This window comes from Saprolegnia parasitica (assembly GCF_000151545.1).
Source record: "Saprolegnia parasitica CBS 223.65 unplaced genomic scaffold supercont2.9, whole genome shotgun sequence".
Lineage (NCBI taxonomy): Eukaryota > Oomycota > Saprolegniomycetes > Saprolegniales > Saprolegniaceae > Saprolegnia > Saprolegnia parasitica.
The window spans coordinates 166631-184574 of NW_012156403.1; the positions used below are offsets into that span (position 1 = coordinate 166631).

The 17944-nt window shown below is 61.7% G+C and overlaps 7 protein-coding genes across 7 annotated transcripts in view; 4 read left to right on the forward strand and 3 right to left on the reverse strand.

The window, feature by feature from the left end:
* The window catches only part of SPRG_19498 (hypothetical protein), a gene marked incomplete at both ends in the record, with an annotated part of 5433 nt that extends 970 nt beyond the window's left edge, over window positions 1–4463 (forward strand). The window contains 3 exons of the mRNA XM_012342364.1: window positions 54–3672; window positions 3729–3884; window positions 3930–4463. Of these exons, the coding sequence (XP_012197754.1) occupies window positions 54–3672; window positions 3729–3884; window positions 3930–4463 (4309 nt within the window). The remainder of the gene's footprint in view (window positions 1–53; window positions 3673–3728; window positions 3885–3929) is intronic.
* A 722-nt stretch (window positions 4464–5185) lies between these two features.
* On the forward strand, window positions 5186–6387 carry SPRG_03506 (TKL protein kinase). The gene has a single exon (XM_012342093.1). The coding sequence runs from the start codon at window positions 5198–5200 to the stop codon at window positions 6335–6337; it is 1140 nt and encodes a 379-aa protein (XP_012197483.1). The 5' UTR covers window positions 5186–5197; the 3' UTR covers window positions 6338–6387.
* Window positions 6388–7046: 659 nt separating this feature from the next.
* Window positions 7047–10684, reverse strand: SPRG_22118 (hypothetical protein; the record flags this gene model as incomplete). Its single annotated transcript, XM_012342388.1, has 17 exons — window positions 7047–7085; window positions 7135–7786; window positions 7943–8049; window positions 8096–8258; window positions 8302–8362; window positions 8411–8541; window positions 8818–8890; window positions 8933–9029; window positions 9079–9326; window positions 9370–9547; window positions 9593–9736; window positions 9778–10044; window positions 10077–10176; window positions 10220–10269; window positions 10319–10373; window positions 10424–10507; window positions 10563–10684. 17 exons carry the CDS (start codon window positions 10682–10684, stop codon window positions 7047–7049), a joined length of 2571 nt encoding a protein of 856 aa, XP_012197778.1.
* A 268-nt stretch (window positions 10685–10952) lies between these two features.
* On the forward strand, window positions 10953–14604 carry SPRG_03509 (hypothetical protein; the record flags this gene model as incomplete). The annotated part of the gene is made up of 10 exons (XM_012342094.1): window positions 10953–11251; window positions 11298–11350; window positions 11397–11617; window positions 11667–11720; window positions 11766–12656; window positions 12701–13009; window positions 13058–13102; window positions 13134–13399; window positions 13440–13452; window positions 13503–14604. The coding sequence occupies 10 exons, from the start codon at window positions 10953–10955 to the stop codon at window positions 14508–14510; spliced, it is 3159 nt and encodes a 1052-aa protein (XP_012197484.1). The 3' UTR covers window positions 14511–14604.
* Window positions 14605–14722: 118 nt separating this feature from the next.
* SPRG_03510 (hypothetical protein) lies at window positions 14723–15477 on the reverse strand. Its single transcript, XM_012342095.1, has 4 exons — window positions 15134–15477; window positions 14990–15086; window positions 14837–14945; window positions 14723–14772 (listed from the first exon to the last, which is right to left on the reverse strand). Exons 1-4 carry the CDS (start codon window positions 15453–15455, stop codon window positions 14749–14751), a joined length of 552 nt encoding a protein of 183 aa, XP_012197485.1. The 5' UTR covers window positions 15456–15477; the 3' UTR covers window positions 14723–14748.
* A 120-nt stretch (window positions 15478–15597) lies between these two features.
* SPRG_03511 (hypothetical protein) lies at window positions 15598–16802 on the reverse strand. The gene has a single exon (XM_012342096.1). The coding sequence runs from the start codon at window positions 16783–16785 to the stop codon at window positions 15670–15672; it is 1116 nt and encodes a 371-aa protein (XP_012197486.1). The 5' UTR covers window positions 16786–16802; the 3' UTR covers window positions 15598–15669.
* Window positions 16803–17445: 643 nt separating this feature from the next.
* On the forward strand, window positions 17446–17943 carry SPRG_22119 (hypothetical protein; the record flags this gene model as incomplete). Its single annotated transcript, XM_012342389.1, has 1 exon — window positions 17446–17943. A coding segment is annotated over one exon (498 nt), but the record flags the coding sequence as incomplete, so codon positions are not given.
* Between the last annotated feature and the right edge of the window lies 1 nt (window position 17944).

The window sequence follows — 17944 nt, forward strand, 5'->3', positions numbered from 1 at the left end:
CTCGACGTCGCCGACGACCGCACCCCTCCATTGGCCGCCCGCGCGCTCGACAGCTCCGGCCGCGCACACGAGGCCACGGCCGCCAGCTCGCTCGTCGACGACGCGACCTCGAATTTGGAGAAGAGCAAGGTCGACGTGCAGCTCTTTTCGATGTTTCCGCGCGTCCAACTGGTGCCGATGGCGGTGCCGGCGCCCATCGTGGCCAACGTCAGCAACGAGTCGGCGTTTGCCGTGCCACTGCGCCGGCGCGCCGAGAGCGAGCCGAGTCTCTCGGCGATCGTGCGCAAATCGCAGGCGTCGTACCTCGCCGTGTCCAGCAACCACTCGGAGGGCCAGCGCCCGCGCTCCAACAGCCGCGATGATCTCTACACGTATCGTCAACCGACGAACGTCGTCCGCAGCACGCGGTCAGCGACCGAGCTCATGGTCGAGGCGCTCATGCTGTCGTCGGTCGACCGGTCGTTGCCGTCGACGTCGCTGGCGCCGCCCGTGACAACGACACCGGCGCTCCTGCATCACACGAGCTCGTCGGCGTCGCTGCTCTCGTTGACACCCAGCATCCACCTCGGCCATGCGTGCCAACTGGACGCGGACGTGCCCGGGCTCTTGGACGCGGTCGCTGCGACCAAGGCGGCCATGAAGTCGGACGCAGACCAGTGGCTGCACGAGCGTATTTTACAGCTGTGGGAGGCCTCGCCGGTGCTCACGCAGCTGCCGTACCTCGAGCAGAGTCGGTTTGTGGACCGTATTTTCGAGTTTGCGACACGCGCCGCGGCCACGATCGACGTTGGCGACTCGCTCGACATTTTGCACTATCTGCGCATCAAGTGCTTTCCAGGCGGCCACGTCAGCGACAGCTTCTTCGTGCACGGCGTGCTCTGCCACAAGGCGGTCGCGCGCAAGTCGATGCGCCAGTGGATCGACACGCCGCGGCTGCTTCTCGTCGCGTCGGCGCTCGACTACCAGCGCGAGAAGGAGAAGCTCTCGAGCCTCGAGAGTGTAGCGGGCCAAGAAACCGAGTACATGCGCATCGCGGTCGAGAAGATTCGAACGCTGCGCCCCGACATTGTGCTCTTCCAAGGCCACGTGCACCGGGTCGCCGAAGAGCTCTTGGCGAGCAGCGGCATCGTCATTGTCAAGAACCTCAAGCGCGCGGACCTCGAGCGGCTCTCGCTCGTCACGGGTGCCGCGCTCCTTACGTCGTACGACCACGTCGACAAGCTATTTGGTGCGTCCGTTCTCGGAACGTGCGATCGGTTCCGCGTTTGGAGCAGCGAAGTGCCCAAGATGCACGCCGACGACGTCAGTGTGCTGCCGAGCCACCTCGCGACGACGCACGTGACGACGGCGCTCCGGGGCGCCAAGCACCTCGCGCCCATCGCCCGCAAGCGCACCAAGAAACAGTGCATCGTGTTTGAAGGCGGCGCGTACGCCAAGGGCTGCACGATCGCGCTCCGGGGCGCCGCTGAAAACGTGCTCAAGGAAGTTCGCTCGATCTTGCGCAACGTTGTCCGAACGGCGTACCACGTGCGACTCCAGACCGTGGTGCTCGCAACGTCCGGGCTCGTGCCGCCGGTCGAGGTCACGGCCGACTTCCGACACGAGTGGTTCCACGCGTCGAGCTCGATGTACTTGGCGCTCAACGACCACTCGCTCTCGCTCCGCGCGGCGCTCAAGGAGTCGCAGATGCGCTGCCGCCATTGCAAGCGGCTCTCGAGTCGCCGCACGAACGGCATTGCCACCGGCATGGACAACCTCGTGTCGCGCCGCCGACGGAGCTCCGAGTCCGGCCGCATGGTCAAGAAGCCCGTCCTCATTAGCGCGTGCCGGTGCCCGAGTGACGTGCACGGCGCCAACCGGGACACGCTCGTGCTCTCGGCGTGCTGGAGCCGCCTCGACGACCAGAGTCCGTCGCCGTCCGAGCTCATGGAGATTGCGTTCTACACGGACGCCGACTGCACGCTCGGGCAGTTTCTGCACTTGTACTGCTTTGAGTCTGCGTCGACGCCGTTCAAAACGGCGTTTAAAACGCAGCGGCTCTCGTTCTCGCATGACCTGGGGCGCGTGCTCATTTCCGTGTCGCCGACGACTACGAAGGGCAAGGCGCGGGGCCCGGGCCAAGAGCTGCTCGAGATGTTCAACTTTGCGACGCGCGTCGTGCAGAGTCCGACGCCGCTCATGTGGGTCGCGACCGAAGCGTCGCCGTCGCCGATCTACACGGCCGTGCCGCCCGAGATGCTCCACTACTCGTTTGGCAAGTACCTCGAAGACCTCTTGTATCTGCAGCCACTCTCGCACGACGCGCGCTTCTTCCCGCACCTCCCGCACGCCCGGGACCCGAGTTTACTCCGGTACTTTGCGTGCGCCGACGTGATTGTGTGCATATCGGTCGAGCCGATCCACCCGGTGCTGCACGTGGCGATGCGTCCCGGGCTCTACGACGTCGACGACCAGCGCTGCAGCATCGATGCGACCGACATTGAGGAGCTCGTGCTCGTCGCCAACAGCGTCTTGGACGTGACGCTCACCAAGGTGCAGGCGACGCTCGACGACCTCGTCGCGATTGGCGAGAAGAAGCACTTGGACTCGCACGCGTGGCCGTTGGAGCGGCTCCAGGAGATTGAAAACATGGGCCAGATTGCGCGGCATTGGCACATTATGTACACGACGCAGGTGCGCCGGCAGCCGCCGGCCGACGTCTTTGCCAAGCACGCGCTCTTCCGCAAGGCGTACGAGCGCGCGGCGCGCTTCTGCGTCGAATTGCGCCAAGCCTCGAACAAAGTGACGTTCAAGCAAACCGAAGTCGTCGACGACCCGCCGCCGATGACGCTGCCGATGCAGTGGTTTGATATTCTGTCGACGCAACTGCAGCAAGAGCCAGCGCCGTCGTCGGCCTTTGGCATTCCACTGCCGCCCCCGCACGCGTTTGCGAGTCAGCACAAGTCACCGCCGATGGAGATTCACCGACCGCCGATCGACTCGGCGGCCGGGCAGCGCGATTTCGTGTCGCGTCTCACGACGGACGGCGGCATGGCCGCCAATAGCGTCAGCAGCATCCTCTCGACGTACGGTCCGGACGTGGCGTTCCCAGACGACTTGAACTACATGGTCGACATCGAAGGCAGTCACGACGGGTCCACGCTCTCGTCGCAGTCGCTCAACCGGACCCAAGTCGTCGGGTCGAACGCGCTTTTAAAAAAGTCGAGCACGTCGTCGGGGGACCAGTCGCACCTCTTCGTGCTACCCAAAAGCATCCTGAGCTGGCACCCGAGCTTGCCGCGGGGTATGGACCAAACCGTCGTGCTCGTCAACGCCAGCCAGCCGACGTCGGCGGTCGCGTACTCGCTCTGCTCGAAAGAGTACAGCCAGCAGCTCAACGAGTGGTTTGCCAAGCAAGACCCGCCCGTGCTGCTGTGCCTCGACTCGAATGGCGGCGGCATGCTCCGCGCGCTCAAGTCGGACAAGCGCTCGAACGTCGACCACCTCTTTGTGGACGAGAACGAGTTTCAGGCCGCGACCAAGTTTAGCTGCAAGTCGTACTACGCGTCGCAGTTTTACGCGCTCCGGCAGCTGCTCTACAAGGACGAACGCAAGTACATCGAGTCGATGTGTCAGTGCGAGCACTGGAACGCGAGCGGCGGCAAGTCGGGTGCCGGCTTTATGCGCACCAAGGTACTACTGTTTCTTTCAATGTATCAAGAAGGCCCTCCTACAATACATGTGTATAGGACCAGCGCTTCATCTGCAAAGTCATTCCGTCCAATCAGCTCACGATGTTTCTCAACATGGCCTCGAGCTACTTTGAGTACATGGCCACGTCGATCGAAGAGAACTTGCCGAGCATGCTGGGCAAGATTGTCGGCGTCTACCGCATCACGATGACGGTGCGAGATGCCACTTGATAGACGAGATGATGGAGGATGGCGTAGGAGACGACCGAGACGGCGCTGTGCTTGCTCGTCATGGAAAACCTCGTGTACGGACGGCAAGTGGACCACCTCTTTGACCTCAAGGGCAAGCTCGAAGGCCGGTTCATGGAGCACACGGACCACCAAGTGCTGTGGGACCGCAACTTTGTCAAGATGACGAAAGGGATTCCGCTGCCGATGCAAGAGTCGGCGATGGGTCTCCTCAAATCCGCCATCTTCCACGACACGGCGTTCCTCGCGAGCCAGGACGTGACCGACTACTCGCTCCTCGTCGGCTACGACCACGACAAGCAAGAAATCGTTGCTGGCATCATCGACTACATTGCCAAGTACGACTTTCTCAAGCGCCTCGAGCACCATGGCAAGCGGCTGCTCCAGGACGAAGGCGAGATCACCGTCCTCAACCCCAAGCAGTACACGAAGCGGTTCCGCACCGCGATGGCCAAGTACTTTACCGCCGTGCCGTCGCGCTACACGCTCGCGACGCGCGCCGAGTCGGCCGTCGACGACGACACCAAGGCGGCGGCCTCGTAGATGGGACTTTAAACACGCAATGTATTGCTTGAAATAAGATCTTTGCTTGGCAGCATACCCTGGCGACTTTGTGCAAGTATGTACGCAGCTGGTCAATGGCAACGATCCGCTGCAACGTTGAGATGATGACGAGGATGACGAAGATGATGCCACCAAGTAGCCTCGCCACCAGAGAACGAACTGCACACGACAACCCGCCACAGTTTACAGTCGTGAGAGACAGGGACCAGGATGTGTTGTCGTCACCCGCCACTGATTGGCTCGTCGTACCCAGATTGCACCTACGTCCCGACGCAACACCGAAGCCACTTGGCCGGCGACCACTGATTTGTCGTCGACGCCTCGAGCTTGGCGACCGCACAGCGTACGAGCAGCCGCCAACAGACGCTGTCAATCGCCTTCACGCAGCCCACTCGAGAGAGTTTACGCATCCGGCTCAACGATCTGCGACCCAAGCCGCGCGGTTGTGACCGCGAAATTTAAATCCGCGGCCACAACCGCACGGCTTCGACCGACTGTCTTGGTTTCAGTATGCCGCCCACGCGGTTGTGCACGTCGTCCTTTTTAATTGGTCGCGTTTCATTGGCCCCTTCGAAAACATCTGCCACTCAAACTCAACGATTGGTCGAGCTGGGAGAGAGTAATTGAGTTACATGTTGATGTCGAGATTTGTATGGGCATACCTCACCAAAGTCAATTGATGGCCAAAAGCCAGCGTCATTTGAGCATTTACCATGTCGGACACCACGATCATCGTCGTCATCGTGGTCGTCGTCGTCGTCGCCGCGGTCGCCGCCTACTTCATCCTGCGGTCGTGCCGCAACAAGAAGGACCGGCTGCCGGACCACTACGTCAACCCGACGTCGCTCAACTCAAACGGCCGCACTGGCACGCTGCCTCGCCAGAACACGGGCAACGGCCTCGGCACGGGCCCGCGCGCCGACAAGAGTGGCCGTGGTGGCGCCGACAAGAGTGGCCGCGGCGGCCAAGCGCCGGTCGCGGACCCGACCGACAACCTCTTCCCGGAGCTCCAGCAGTACCGCATTGACCACAACGAAGTGCTCTTGACGCGTGCAATCTCGCGCGGTGCGTTCGGCGTCGTGTGGCTTGGTCACTACCACGGCCAGCCCGTGGCCATCAAGCGCATGATCGAGGGCGACGAAGAAGCCGTTCTCTTTTCCAAGGAGATTCAGACCATGGGCCGTCTCAGCCACCCGAAGATCGTCGAGTTCATCGGCGCGACGTGGACGTCAGGCTACGACCTCTCGGCCATCACGGAGTTTATGGACGGCGGTGACGTCCGCACGCTCTTGGAGAACACCAAGATCAACCTCACGTGGAAGAAGCAGAAGATCAACATCGCGATCGACACGGCCGAAGCCCTCGCGTACCTCCACAGCCTCACGCCCAAGCTCATCCACCGCGATCTCAAGTCCAAGAACGTCTTGCTCACGTCCAACATGGTCGCCAAGCTCTCGGATTTTGGCTTGAGCCGCAACCGCAGCTACGAAGAGACGCTGACGGCCGGTGTCGGTACGGTGCGCTGGACGGCGCCCGAGGTCATGCTCGGCGACATCTACTCGGAGATGGCGGATGTCTACTCGTTTGGCGTCGTCCTCTCCGAGCTCGACACGCGTGAGATTCCGTTCGAGGACCAGAAGAGCTCCAAGGCCGGCGGTGCCCCCGACATGTCGATTGTCGTCAAGGTCGCGCGCGGCGAGTTGCGCCCGACGTTCTCGCCGACGTGCCCGCCGTGCATCCTGCAGGTGTCCAAGGCCTGCCTCCAGTTCGACCCTGCCCTCCGCCCGTCCAGCGCTCGCCTCGTCGAGATGCTCCACCAAGCCAAGCTCGAATTGCTGCAGTCCGAAGACTAACTTTAGTTGCAGCTGTTAATATTGTAGCGATGACTTATTTTTGTATACCATTTGGGCACTGGCTCTGAATTCGAACATGACGTGGCATCGCGACGTGCGAGAGTAAGGTCCCAACGCACAATCGCACATGATCGGCAGGAGATCGGGCGCATACACACTACTGCGTCGAGGTTGGTAATAACGAAACGGAGAGCGCGATGTGTCTCGTTCACATGAAGCACGCCTGGCGCCACCTCACCCCAGCCTCGCCTCCGCGACGCCTAGAAGCCTCGCCGCAGCCGTCAGTCGCAACACGCTTCGAGTCCACCTCCGAAAACAGTACACTGTACATTACAAAGACTCACTCCAACCAGGACGCGCAGAGGATCCGCAGGAGCTTTCCTCATGCATCGCGCATCGCCCTCGCCTGGAAATAGGATCTGAGCGCCCTTGAGTACTGCTCTCTGCCTCTACAGCACTGCCCCGCAGCTCTCTAGTGCAATTACATCAACTCGAGCCTCAGGTTGCTTACGCTCCAACCACCCAGCAGTGGCGAGGTGCGTCGTTCCATCGGAGATTGCAGTGCGACCATGAGGAGTTCCAAGAAGCATCTCCATCGATAGCAGGACATCCCTGCACTGCTCTACGGCCTTCCGTCGCAAATCGAAACAACAGCCCAAGATTGATCGTGGTCTTGGTCAGAGCTCATACATAATTCTGAAGGCTTACTCTAGGACCGCGGTTGGAAGTGCGATGTCATCGTCGATTGCTACGCACAAGCGTCAGTCAGATGCAGCACACGATCTGACGTCACATACCTTGGCATTAGCGCGTGCACTCGCCGTCTGGCCTCGCCGCTGCAGCCACTTGTGCTTTGTCACTGGGCTTTTCGACGCCTTCTCGTCGTCCTCTTCCTGCTCATGCTTCTCGACAAAGTTGAATAGTTGTTTCGTCTTAGGACTCGTCTTCGCTGGACTCGAACCCACGCGCTTGGCAGGCGACGCGGTATAAAACGAGGTTTCCGAAATCGACGTGGACGATGTACGCTTGCTTGCGCCCGACGGTGGTAGCTGCCGCAGGTTTGCGCCCAAAGGACGAGGAGCTTTGCCAATCACTTCGAGCACACTCGTTGACGAGCCCTGCGTTCTCTTCTTGGGAATCTCCCAGCCGTCGTCGTTGGCGTGGATCGTTTCCGGCTCGGGCTCCAGATACGAGTTGAATTTTCTCTTGGCAGGCGGCGCCTCGTCAGAGACTCGCTTTCTGCTTGTCTTGACCGGCGGCGAGTCATCAATGTTCACGAGCGCTGGCTTGTGCTCGGGCTTCTTCATCGGCGGTCGAGGCAGCTGGCGGGGTGGGCAAGGGCTGCTGTCTTGGGACGATCGAACGCGACTGCTTGACTGCCCGGATGCAATGAGGTCATCCATCGTAAAGAGCACTTCGGTGGTCTTCTTGGGCTTGACTGGCGTCGCTCTTGAAAAAGTCGTCGGCCAACGCGTCTAGCGTCTTGGCAGCCTTCTTCGCGGGCGTGGACGGCGTGGACGGCGTGGAAATGATAGTCTTGGTCGCAATCTTCGATGGAGGCACGACGGCGACGTCCTTGTGTGTCGTCTTAAGGCCTTGAAGAACTTGCTAATGTTGGGTGTCTCGGGCGCTTGGTTCTTCTTGGGCTTCTCGCGCTTGGCTTCCTTTGCAGGCTTCTCGCCGTAGACCGCTGCATATGAGTCCTTGATGACCTACGCATCTTGATGGGACCGGGTGCTGCAGTCATGCGCGCCGTACGTTCTTCATTGCCGCCTTGAGAATCGTACTAGCGTTCTGGGCCGTGCGGTGCTTCCCGGGAAACATCGTAAACGTGTAGAGCTTGCGCCACATGCCCTCCGGGCGCTCGATCGCGTTGCCGTCCGCGTCCTGAACGCGCTTGATCATCGAGTCCTGCGTCAGACTACGCGCATGTTGCACATCTCGCGCCGGTGTCGAGAACGTACATGTCGTTGCTCACAATGCTGATCGGGTACTCGTGCTTGGTGTCGCTGCGAATGCGCACGACTAGCGCCATGCCATGAGTTTGTCATGGTCATGTGGCATGCTGCGTACCGATCGACTCGCGCCGACCGCGCGGGTCGCCCGCGACGAAGGCCGCGCAGTGGTACGCGATGAGCTCGCCGACGCGGAGCTCCTCCATCGCGAGCGAGTGGCTGCGGTCGTCGTCCTCGTCGCTCGAGAGGCTCATGTATTACGAAGCACTTAGGATGGCTGCGTCCAGGCGGAGGAGCGTCGTCGCGGTCGAGACGCCGGTCGAGAGCGCGGCCAATTTCGACGACCCGAAATCCAAAATGAGCCCTTCAACCCTTATTGGCCAATCACAGGCGGTGTCCACCTCTGCCGGCGCATCCGATTGGCTATAATTCGTTTTCGCGGTATTTCCAAGCGGCGGCAGCATTCCATCAAGCTCGTCGGCCAGTCGCGCCCGCAAGGCCGATGGCATGACGCCGGCAGGGTACATCCGGGCCACGAGCGCCTGGAGGCTGCGGATGTAGGCCTTGAGCACCCGCTGCAGCTGCCGGACCTCGACGCCTGCGCTGCGATCCATTCCACGAGACGATAGGCCATCGACACGTCGCATGAGATGCTCGGCGAGCTCGAGCTCCACGAGGCCGCCGCCACCATACACGATCGGCGCATGCAGCAGCTTGGTGAGCGTATCCATTGCCGCCTAGAAGGACGTCCGGATCGTCTTGGAGGAATCGCGCAGGATACTATACGTGGATCGCATGCGTGAGCTCGTCGAACGCATGGGCATCGGGGCACGCCAAGCCAAAGGTCACGACGGCCCGCGCCCGCGACTGGATCGACGGCCCGTCGACAGTGTTTGGAATGGCACGTCCGTCATTGGAGAGCACAAGGCGGGCGCCGTCGACGCGGACATGCGCGAGGTACCCGAGGTCCTCTCTGGTCACGCGTCCGTGCCAGTCGCCGAGCAGCGCCGCACCAGAGAGTGCTTGCACGGCGCCTACGAGCATGCGGCATCCATCACATCCATCGCATGTGCCTACCAATGTGCGTGATCGAGAGCCGTTCGACGCTCCGTATGCGACGCTCGGCGAGGAGGTGCATGAGCGGCAGCGGGATCTTCTTTTGCGAGAGCACCATCGTGACGCCCAGGGACGCCAAGTGTGTCGAGAGGCGCTGCCACGTCGCCCGGTCGACCTCGGTTCTCAGCGCGTCCATGGCCTGTCGGGCAGCTTACGCATGGCTATGGGATCGACGAGAACGTACGTTGGCATTCTCCGCAACAAGCGCCACGTCCAGCGGGTCGTCGGGCGCATGAAGCGAGATGTTGTAGAGTGCGACGACGACGTCGGCAAGCGGCTGCATTGGCCACGACGGTGGCAATGCCAGAAACAGCGTGTTCAGATGCACCTACGCCGTGCGCATAGGCGGGCGCAGGCAACGAAACGTACTCGCGACGCATTCGGGTTCACGTCGTCGAGGCGGAGAAAGCGCAGAAGGCGAGCTTCGTGCGGCTCGTCGATCGCGTCTTGAAACACGTGCACGAACGCCTCCAGCACGAGGCGAACGTGGTGCTCGAGCGCGCTGCTCAGCGCTGCGACCTGTGACTTGGGGCGCAAGACGCCGGCGATCACGGCCGCAATGGCGTCGACGTTGCTCCACTCGACCTCACGACGGCTCATGCAAAGCGCCGGGTCCCCAAGAAAGCGCTGCGACCACTGCAGCGCCAGTGTATAGCCTACGAGAGAACGCATGATGATGGTGGGAAGAGAAGGCATATGCAGTATTTGCCTTGGATGATTTGGGGTCGAGGAATGTCGCGGAGCGACGCCAGGGCCTCGCGCAGCAAGCTACGCAGCACGGCTGAGCAAGCGCCAAGAAGCCGATGCGTACGTGGACGAGAAGAGCGCTGCGAAAAGACCGTGGTCCTTGAACTGCTTCGTCTACAGCACGCTGCAAGGTCGATAGAGTACGTAAGGAGAAGCAGCCTACGTGGCTCATGAGAAGCTGGCAGTACAAGGTCGCGACGGGCGATGACGTGGCCACGCTACAACCGAGAACTTGAGCGCAATGTCCTTTTGCATGTCACGCATCAACTTGGAGCGCTCCAAAATACGCGCTGCAGTGGACGTGATCGTGATGGCGTCGCCGCAGCGCTCGTTGGCTTGGAGCATGATGCAGCTAGCAGCAATCAATCGAGGATCGTCATGCAGTCGATAGCGTCCCGCGCGCTTACCGCCCGCGGGGGCCGTAGCATGCTCCACATAGCTCGTCGATCGTCCGAACCAGCTGCTCCATGGTGCGCGTCGTCGCTTCGCGGTCCAGGACCTCTGCATCAAAGGCCACGAGCTGTGCCATGCTCCTCAGATTTATTGGGAAGATCCACCCGTTGAGATCGCGTCCGCTAAATAGTGTGAGTGTGATCATGCACGAGGCTGCACCGCGTGGTGAGACCGCGCAGTGAGGAACCTGGAACACGCACACGCTGGTAAGAGCGTTGCAAGCTGCACAGCGCGGCGAGCGTCGCGCCTTGGCCCGGCAGTCGACCGCTGGGTAACACTATATCCGTGTCTAGTCCTTGCGCGGCGCCGATTGGCTGGTTTAGTCGATAAAGGCCGCATCCACGATGGGCGACGCTCGGGACCGGGACCAGCTCCTCGACGCACTGGCCGAGGCCACCGCCTTCTTCGCATCCGAAGGGCGGGCGCGCATGGCCTTGCGGCGGCCATCCCCAGAGCGCAGCCGCGTACTGCAGTGGCTCGGCGCCCTCAGCGCCACCGAGCGCGCGGCTGTGTGCACGGTCGTCGACGCAGCGTTTGTCCGCCTCGTGATCGAAATGAAGGCGGCTGCCAAGTCCAAGCTCAAGGCGCGCATTGACCAGTTCCACGTGCTCCGCCCGCTCAAGGCCAAGGAGGCTTCCCGCGCGTAGGCTCACGCGACTGCATCTGTTCGCTCATGGCCTCGCGTGTAGCACGTTTAGCCGGCGCCCGTTGCTGCGCACGCGCGACGGCGACGACCTCACATGTGCAACGCTCTTCCATATCTTCACTAGCGACTCATGCGCTTGTAGTGCCCTACTCGGCGGCCTACGACGAGGCGGCCACCGAGCTCGTGGCAAACTTGCTCATCTTCAACGGTACCAAGTCGTGCGACACGATCTCGCCGTCGACGACGGTCGTGGAGGACGTCGACCGCTTTGTGCGTCTCATGGACGCACTCACAAAGGGTCACTTCTTGGCCAAAGAGCCGTCCGAGGCAACGCTCAAGACGCTGCCGTGGGCCGAGCAGCCCGTACCGAGATCTTCTTTCGATGCGGTTACCAGATCGTTGTCGTCTGTAGTGGCTCGCCGACCTCGGTTACTACTCGCTGGCGACCTACGTAGCACACCAAATGGTACGAGGACGCAAACACACCTCGCAATGACGGGTCGTGTCGCAGGAGCTTCATATTTGGCGCCAGTTCAAGACGCAGTCGGTGCCACCGATCGGGCTCTTCGCCAAGCGGCACCTCGTTGCGCAGTGGGTCGCGACCGATGCCAGCGCACAGGCAACCGTGCTCCTCGGCGTGCAGCGAGACACAAGGACCTTCCTGCACGACTTTGCCGGGCGCTCGTGGCCAGCGTTGCGAGCGTCGCTGAGTCTTTTGGCCGAGGTCATGCAGCCGGCACCTGCTCCCATCATGACGCCCGAAGCCATCTTTAGCTGTACACTCACTGAGGCCGGCGCGCGACCGCAGTTTGCACTCATCAAGATGCTGTGGGCCGAGCACTTGCAGACGGCGTGCACAGGGCTCCTCGAAGCGTCGTTGGTGCCAGTACCGTTGACGACAACCGCAACGAGTCTCTCGGCCAAGCAGCGCAAGCGCAAGGAGCACAAGCGCCAGGCCAAAGAGAAGAAACGAGAGAAGGAACTCCACTCGCTGAGCCTTGGACTTGTCCACGCCGAGATGCGTCGGCAGTTCAAACAGACCCAGCGCGACAAGGCCATCGTCAAGCAAGTGCTCGACGACCTTGTCGAGCGTGTCGTTGCGCTGGCCCCCGCGCCACCAAAGCCGAAGCGGGTGAAAAAGAAGAAGAAGAAGGTGGTAGCACCGATGCTGCACAGCGGCGACGAGCGCATGCCGGGCTTCTTGCTCTTGAACCTGGACCAAGTGCCCGTGACGCCGCCCCGGCGCCGGTGCGTCTCCATTGAAACGAACCCGGCATTGGACGCACCGCTGGACATGTCGACCTTTCTGATGCCGCCGAAGCCGAGTATGCGCTACCAGCACTACTTTATTGAAGACGAGTCCAACGACTTTAAAGACGCGTTCGCCGCACCGTTCTCGCTGGTAGCATGCTCTGCTCCAATTCCAATAACAATCGTTGTCCGTAGCCGTCGCCGACGCCCAATGCCACGTTCTACTTTCCTGGGCCGACCGACGACCCGGCGTGCGAGTGGTACCTTCCGTCGTCGGTGCTCTCGCAGTCCTCTGGCAGCCGCGAAGAGTGGAGTGCGTTCGGGTGGCGGCCCGACGACGATGCCACGTATCCAAAAGACCGCACGGTGTGGCGCGCCGAGGTCCCTGCACCGACGTCCCGGTGTTACATCGATGCGAGCACGTCCCCGACGCCGACAACGGTGCCCGACGAGCAGGCAACTCGCCTCGAGGCGCTGCAGCGGCAGTGCGACGAGTACGCCAGTGTACGCAAGACATCCACTTGTCTGCATGACGTCATGTGCACGATATAGAACGTGGTCGCGCTGACGACCGAGATGGAGGCGCTGCAAGCAACGGTGGCCGAGCTCCAATCGACCTTGGGTCGAGCTCACCCAGTGGAAGCAAGAGCAGGCGCCCGTCGTCCCGACGCCCGAGCCAGCTCCTTTTGTGTCCGTCCCTCTCCTGCCGCCCCGCAGCAAGCTGCACTGGGACATTTGCGAATTCGTATCGCAGCTGCAAGCCGAGACACAGCACCGCCTCGTCGCCCACACGGCCGTGCGTCGCTTCTGCGTCTCGGCCGTCCAAGCGCTCTGGCCGCGGGCGCAGGTGCGGCCGTACGGGTCCTTTGTCACAGGCCTCTCGCTTCCATCCAGGTACGACCAAAGAGCGTGCTGTCCTTACGATGCATGTTAGCGATCTGGACTTGGTGATTTGGTGATTTGCTTGCCCAAAGTGCGGCGCGACGAGCCGGCCGAGGCCCCTGGTGTCCTCGAAGGCCGCAACGCGATCAAAGAGACGTGGCAGCAGCACCTCGCGCGCAAGCTGCGCACCGAGCCTTGGGTCGTGCCCGAGTCGGTCAAGACGATTCCGAACGCGTCGATTCCGATCATTACATTGCTGACGACGTCGCCGTACAACGTGCGGCTCGACATTTCGTTCGAAGGCCCGGGGCACAACGGACTCGCCACGAACGACCTCGTGCACTCGTTCGTCCACGAGCTCCCGGCGCTGACGCCGCTCATGCTCGTCCTCAAGACGTTCATCATTGAGCGCGGACTCGGCGTCGCGTACACTGGGGGCCTCTCGTCGTACGCCCTCTTGCTGCTCGTCACGCGCTTCTTGCAAGAGTTTGCCGGCGGCAACTGCTTTGAGGCGACCGTCGCGACGCAGTGCAACCAGTCGGTCTCGGCGCAGAGCGCGTCAGACTTTGGCACGATGCTATTGGGCTTTATGGACTTTTACGGCAACAAGCTGGACCCGCGCGCGACCGGCATTAGCGTCGCAACGCGCTCGTTCTTGAGCCGCGAGCACCACCAGTACGGCCCGGTCGCGCCGGGCTGGCACGCGGTGCAGATGGAGCACGTGCAGTTTGAAAACCTCAACTTGTCGTCGCCCGGGTCCCGTCGCCAGCACCTCCACCATCGCGACAACTGGGCGACGTACGACTACGACCCGCACAAGTTTGATCCGGTGTACATTGAAGACCCGCTCCGACCGGCCAACAACGTCGGGCGCAACTGCTTTCGCATCATGCAGATCCGCCGCGCGCTCGCGAATGCAGCCGTGACGCTGACCGAGCCGACGCCGCTGCCGTCGTCGCCGTACGTCGGCGGCGTCGCGCTGCACCAAACCAACCTGCTCCGCAGCATTCTCTCGTGCACGGCCGAGCCCAAGTGGAAGTGCTTTACGTACCCCCACTGGTCCTCGAGGCGGCCACCGCGCTGGCGTCGCCCGTGCGCCACACGCCGCGCGAGCGCACGGTGACGTCGGCCTCCAAGAGCAAGGACAAGCACAAGCCCAAGCGCCGCCACAGCGCGTGCGTGAACGATCTCCTCACCAAGCCCGTGCTCGACGACGGCGCCGTCGCCTACACGTCCTTGTCGCCGTCGCGGTCCCTGAGCTTTGCCGACGTGGTGATTGGCAAGTCGACCGAGACGCCGCCCGATGCGACCCGTGACGACGACGACGACGACGAGGGGTAGACGAGATCGTCGTGTGTGTATTATGCCCGACAGTAGATAAAGCCCTGGATCCAGCAAAACATACAGAATAATGTGAGATCCCAAGAAGGGGTCGGTGCAGCGCCATACCTCTTTTTCACGCTTGCGCTTGATCTGCTCGAGCTTCATGAGCGTCTGGAGGATCTCCTTGCACTGGATGACCGTCACCTGCGTCGCCTTGACGAGGTCGCCAATGGCCCTAGCGTCCAAGTTGTGAAGCGGACGACAAGTGATCGCACGTACATGCCCCGTAGCGAGTCGGCGAGGACAAAGAGGATGCGCTCGACCTTGTTCATCTCGGACGGCGTCTGGTACTTTTTGGGGATCTTGGACCGCACGCCTATGGCCATGACGATGCTAAGGACGGGCGGAGAGGTAACGAGGTACCTTTGGGCCAGTTCCAGGTGCGGGATGGCGGCGGCTTGGGCGCAGACTTCGCCGCCTTCTTTGGTCTCGGCGCGTCCGTCGGCGTCGTGGGGCTGGCACTCATGACAGGCGCGAGGACTGGAATCTTGGACGGCGGCGGCGCCTTCTTCTTCGGCGGCTCGATGCAGGACTGCTGCAGCGAGATGCCCGTCATGAGGCCGCCGAAGCGGCTGTTGAAGGTCACGATGTGGTTGTTGACGGCCGCGAGCTTCTTGACGTTGGCGTCCAGCGCCCGCATCGCGTTGCGGATCCGCCGCATCTCCCGCTCGATCTCGGGCTGCATATTTCGTCAAGTCCGTTTATCCGGATGTGCCACCCACGGCTTGCCGCCAAAACAATACCATCAAATTCAAATTCAAATGATCCACCTCGGGATCTCGCAGCAGCCGCAGGGGCCCACTGGCCGTGGCGGCGAAGGCAGTAGACGCACGAGCCCTGTCACTGTGTTTTCTGTCAGAGGTTATCGAGAGCAATCGAGCCTGGCTATCATTCCTCGCTTAGGGACACTTCTTCTGGACGAGCGACGCGCCGTGCTCTGCGTACTCAGTCTTGGAGATCCACATCTCGTGGAACGAGCCGAGCGACCCGAGGATGGAACCGCCAAGGAACGCGCCGAGCTTGCGCTCGGGCGGCGCGGCCGCGATGAGCTTGACCTTGTACGGCGTAACCATGGCGGAGACTTCGCGCTCGAGGCGCGTCGGCATGTTCTCAAAGCAGGACGAGCCGCCGGTCAAAATGATGTTTTGCAGCAGCTCCTTCTTCGTGTCGGCGTCGCCCTTGGCCGCGCCCTCGCAGATCATGGTCGGGACAAAGATGCCCGACGACATGTCGACAGCATTCGACGTGCGACTCGACGCCGCAGTGTCGTACGCAAAGTAGCGCTCCGCGACGCAGAAGCGCTCGGTGCCGAACGCGACTTGGGTGCCGTCGGGGAGCTCGTACGGCATCTGCGGGATCTGCCCGTTGGCCTTCTCGTCAAAGAGCGTCTCCGAGACGCGGCAGACCGTCTCCTTGATGTCGTGCAGCGGGAGCGACGCGAATGCGGTCGCGGACGGCAGCTTGGCGATCTTGTCGTCGAGGCGGGCGCGCAGAAACGCATTGAGGGCAGCGCCGCCGACGGGCTGCCGAATGGCATTGTGCGCCTGGACGTAGCCTTCGAGGACGGGCACGACCGAGGTCGCGCCATGGCCCATCTCCACGACGAGGCCCGTGCTTCGGCCGTTCGCAAAGCACGTGAGCACGGCCGCCTTGGACACAAAGTACGCGGGCGCGTCGTACTTTTCAAAGAAGAGCTCCGCGAGGGCCTCGCGATCGCTCTTGCTCTCGTTGGAGGACGTAGAAACGTTGTGGAAGCTGCTTTCGCTCCATAGCACTGGGTGCTGCCCCGACGACTCGACGCCGAGCCGCTCGTAGCCTTCGTCGAGCGCAGCCTCGAGCTTGGCCATGGAGGCCACGTGGCCGTCGGGCGTCATGACGCCATTCGTGTCATCCTTCAAGATACCGCTTCGAGGACCGACGTACCGGGCTGCGTCCTCGCCCGCGAAGCCCATGCGGGCGCGGTAGCTCCCAAAGTCGCAGACAATCGCATTGAGCTCATCCCCGCCGCAATACATTCTTTCCGCACCGGCCGAATCGCGCAAATGGCGTTCCTAACCGACGCCTCACTGCGGCATTGTATAGAATACAAATTCATAGGTATTTGCAAGATCGAGATCGCACGACCGTCGCCAGGACATCACTGCGCGCAGTGCAGGTAGTTACGCCGACGAGTCGAGTCTCCAAACTAGTACACATCTCATGACCCTGGCACAACGATGGCACGAAGCAGCTATCAAGTGTCGGCTAGGAAAACTATAGTATGGTAAGCTGGTCCCGCAGTCCAAGGGTACATACGCACCTCGCGCAGTCTCAGGCCCTGCGTCCCGATGGGGCACATGCATCTCGTTGGCACGAAGCGGTCGAGAAGTATAGGAAGCGTCGATGGGCTTTGTCAGTCGCCAAGTCGCTCGAATCCATCAACGCAAATGTGATATTGTGTTTTCATAGCCGACTTCGGACCAGGCTGAATCTTGTCGCGAGTTCGACATCCGCTTGTGTGGTGCTCGTGCGATCCCTTTTAATGAAACTCGGGATCACACGTACTTGAGATATGTATGCACTTGAAGTCGTTGTCGCCGAGCTGTACTGAATCCCGTATAGGGCCAAGTCCCTTGAACGGAATCCTAGTTGAAGTGCGCCCACCGCGCCAGAAGTCTCATATTTGGATTTGCAGCATGGTGGCGTGGCGAGCTCTGGCGATCGCGGCCCTCTTGGGCGTCGTTGTCGCAGCGAAGAAGACGGACTGCACCAAGTGCCACCGGACGTGGAAGCACCGGTCGGCGACCAAGCACCACGCGTGGACGCAGGACGAGACGGACCTGGCGCTGCTGCCAAAGCACTTTGACTGGTGCGAGCAAGGCATGTGCACCACGTCGTGGAACCAGCACATTCCGCAGTACTGCGGGTCGTGCTTTGCGCACGGGTCGCTCTCAAGCGCCAACGACCGCATCAAGATCATGAACCACAAGCTGGGCATCCGCGGCCCCGACGTCATGCTCGGGCGCCAGAGCTTCCTCAACTGCGCGCCGGGCCACGGCCTCTCGGACGGCTGTGGCGGTGGCGAGCCCGCGGACGTGTACGAGTTCATGCGTGTCTACGGCCTCCCGGACGAGACGTGTCTTCCGTACAATGCGACCGACCACACCAAGTACACCAACGGCACGTGCCCGCCCG

Coding starts and splice junctions, on each gene's coding strand:
- SPRG_03506 (XM_012342093.1), top strand. CDS start 5,198: ATGTCGGACACCACGATCATCGTCGTCATCGTGGTCGTCGTCGTCGTC.
- SPRG_03510 (XM_012342095.1), bottom strand. CDS start 15,455: ATGCAGCCCGAGATCGAGCGGGAGATGCGGCGGATCCGCAACGCGATG. Junction 14,946..14,989: donor GCCGACTCGCTACGGGGCAT/GTACGTGCGATC, acceptor CTTGGACGCTAG/GGCCATTGGCGACCTCGTCA. Junction 14,773..14,836: donor AGCGCAAGCGTGAAAAAGAG/GTATGGCGCTGC, acceptor TGCTGGATCCAG/GGCTTTATCTACTGTCGGGC.
- SPRG_03511 (XM_012342096.1), bottom strand. CDS start 16,785: ATGTATTGCGGCGGGGATGAGCTCAATGCGATTGTCTGCGACTTTGGG.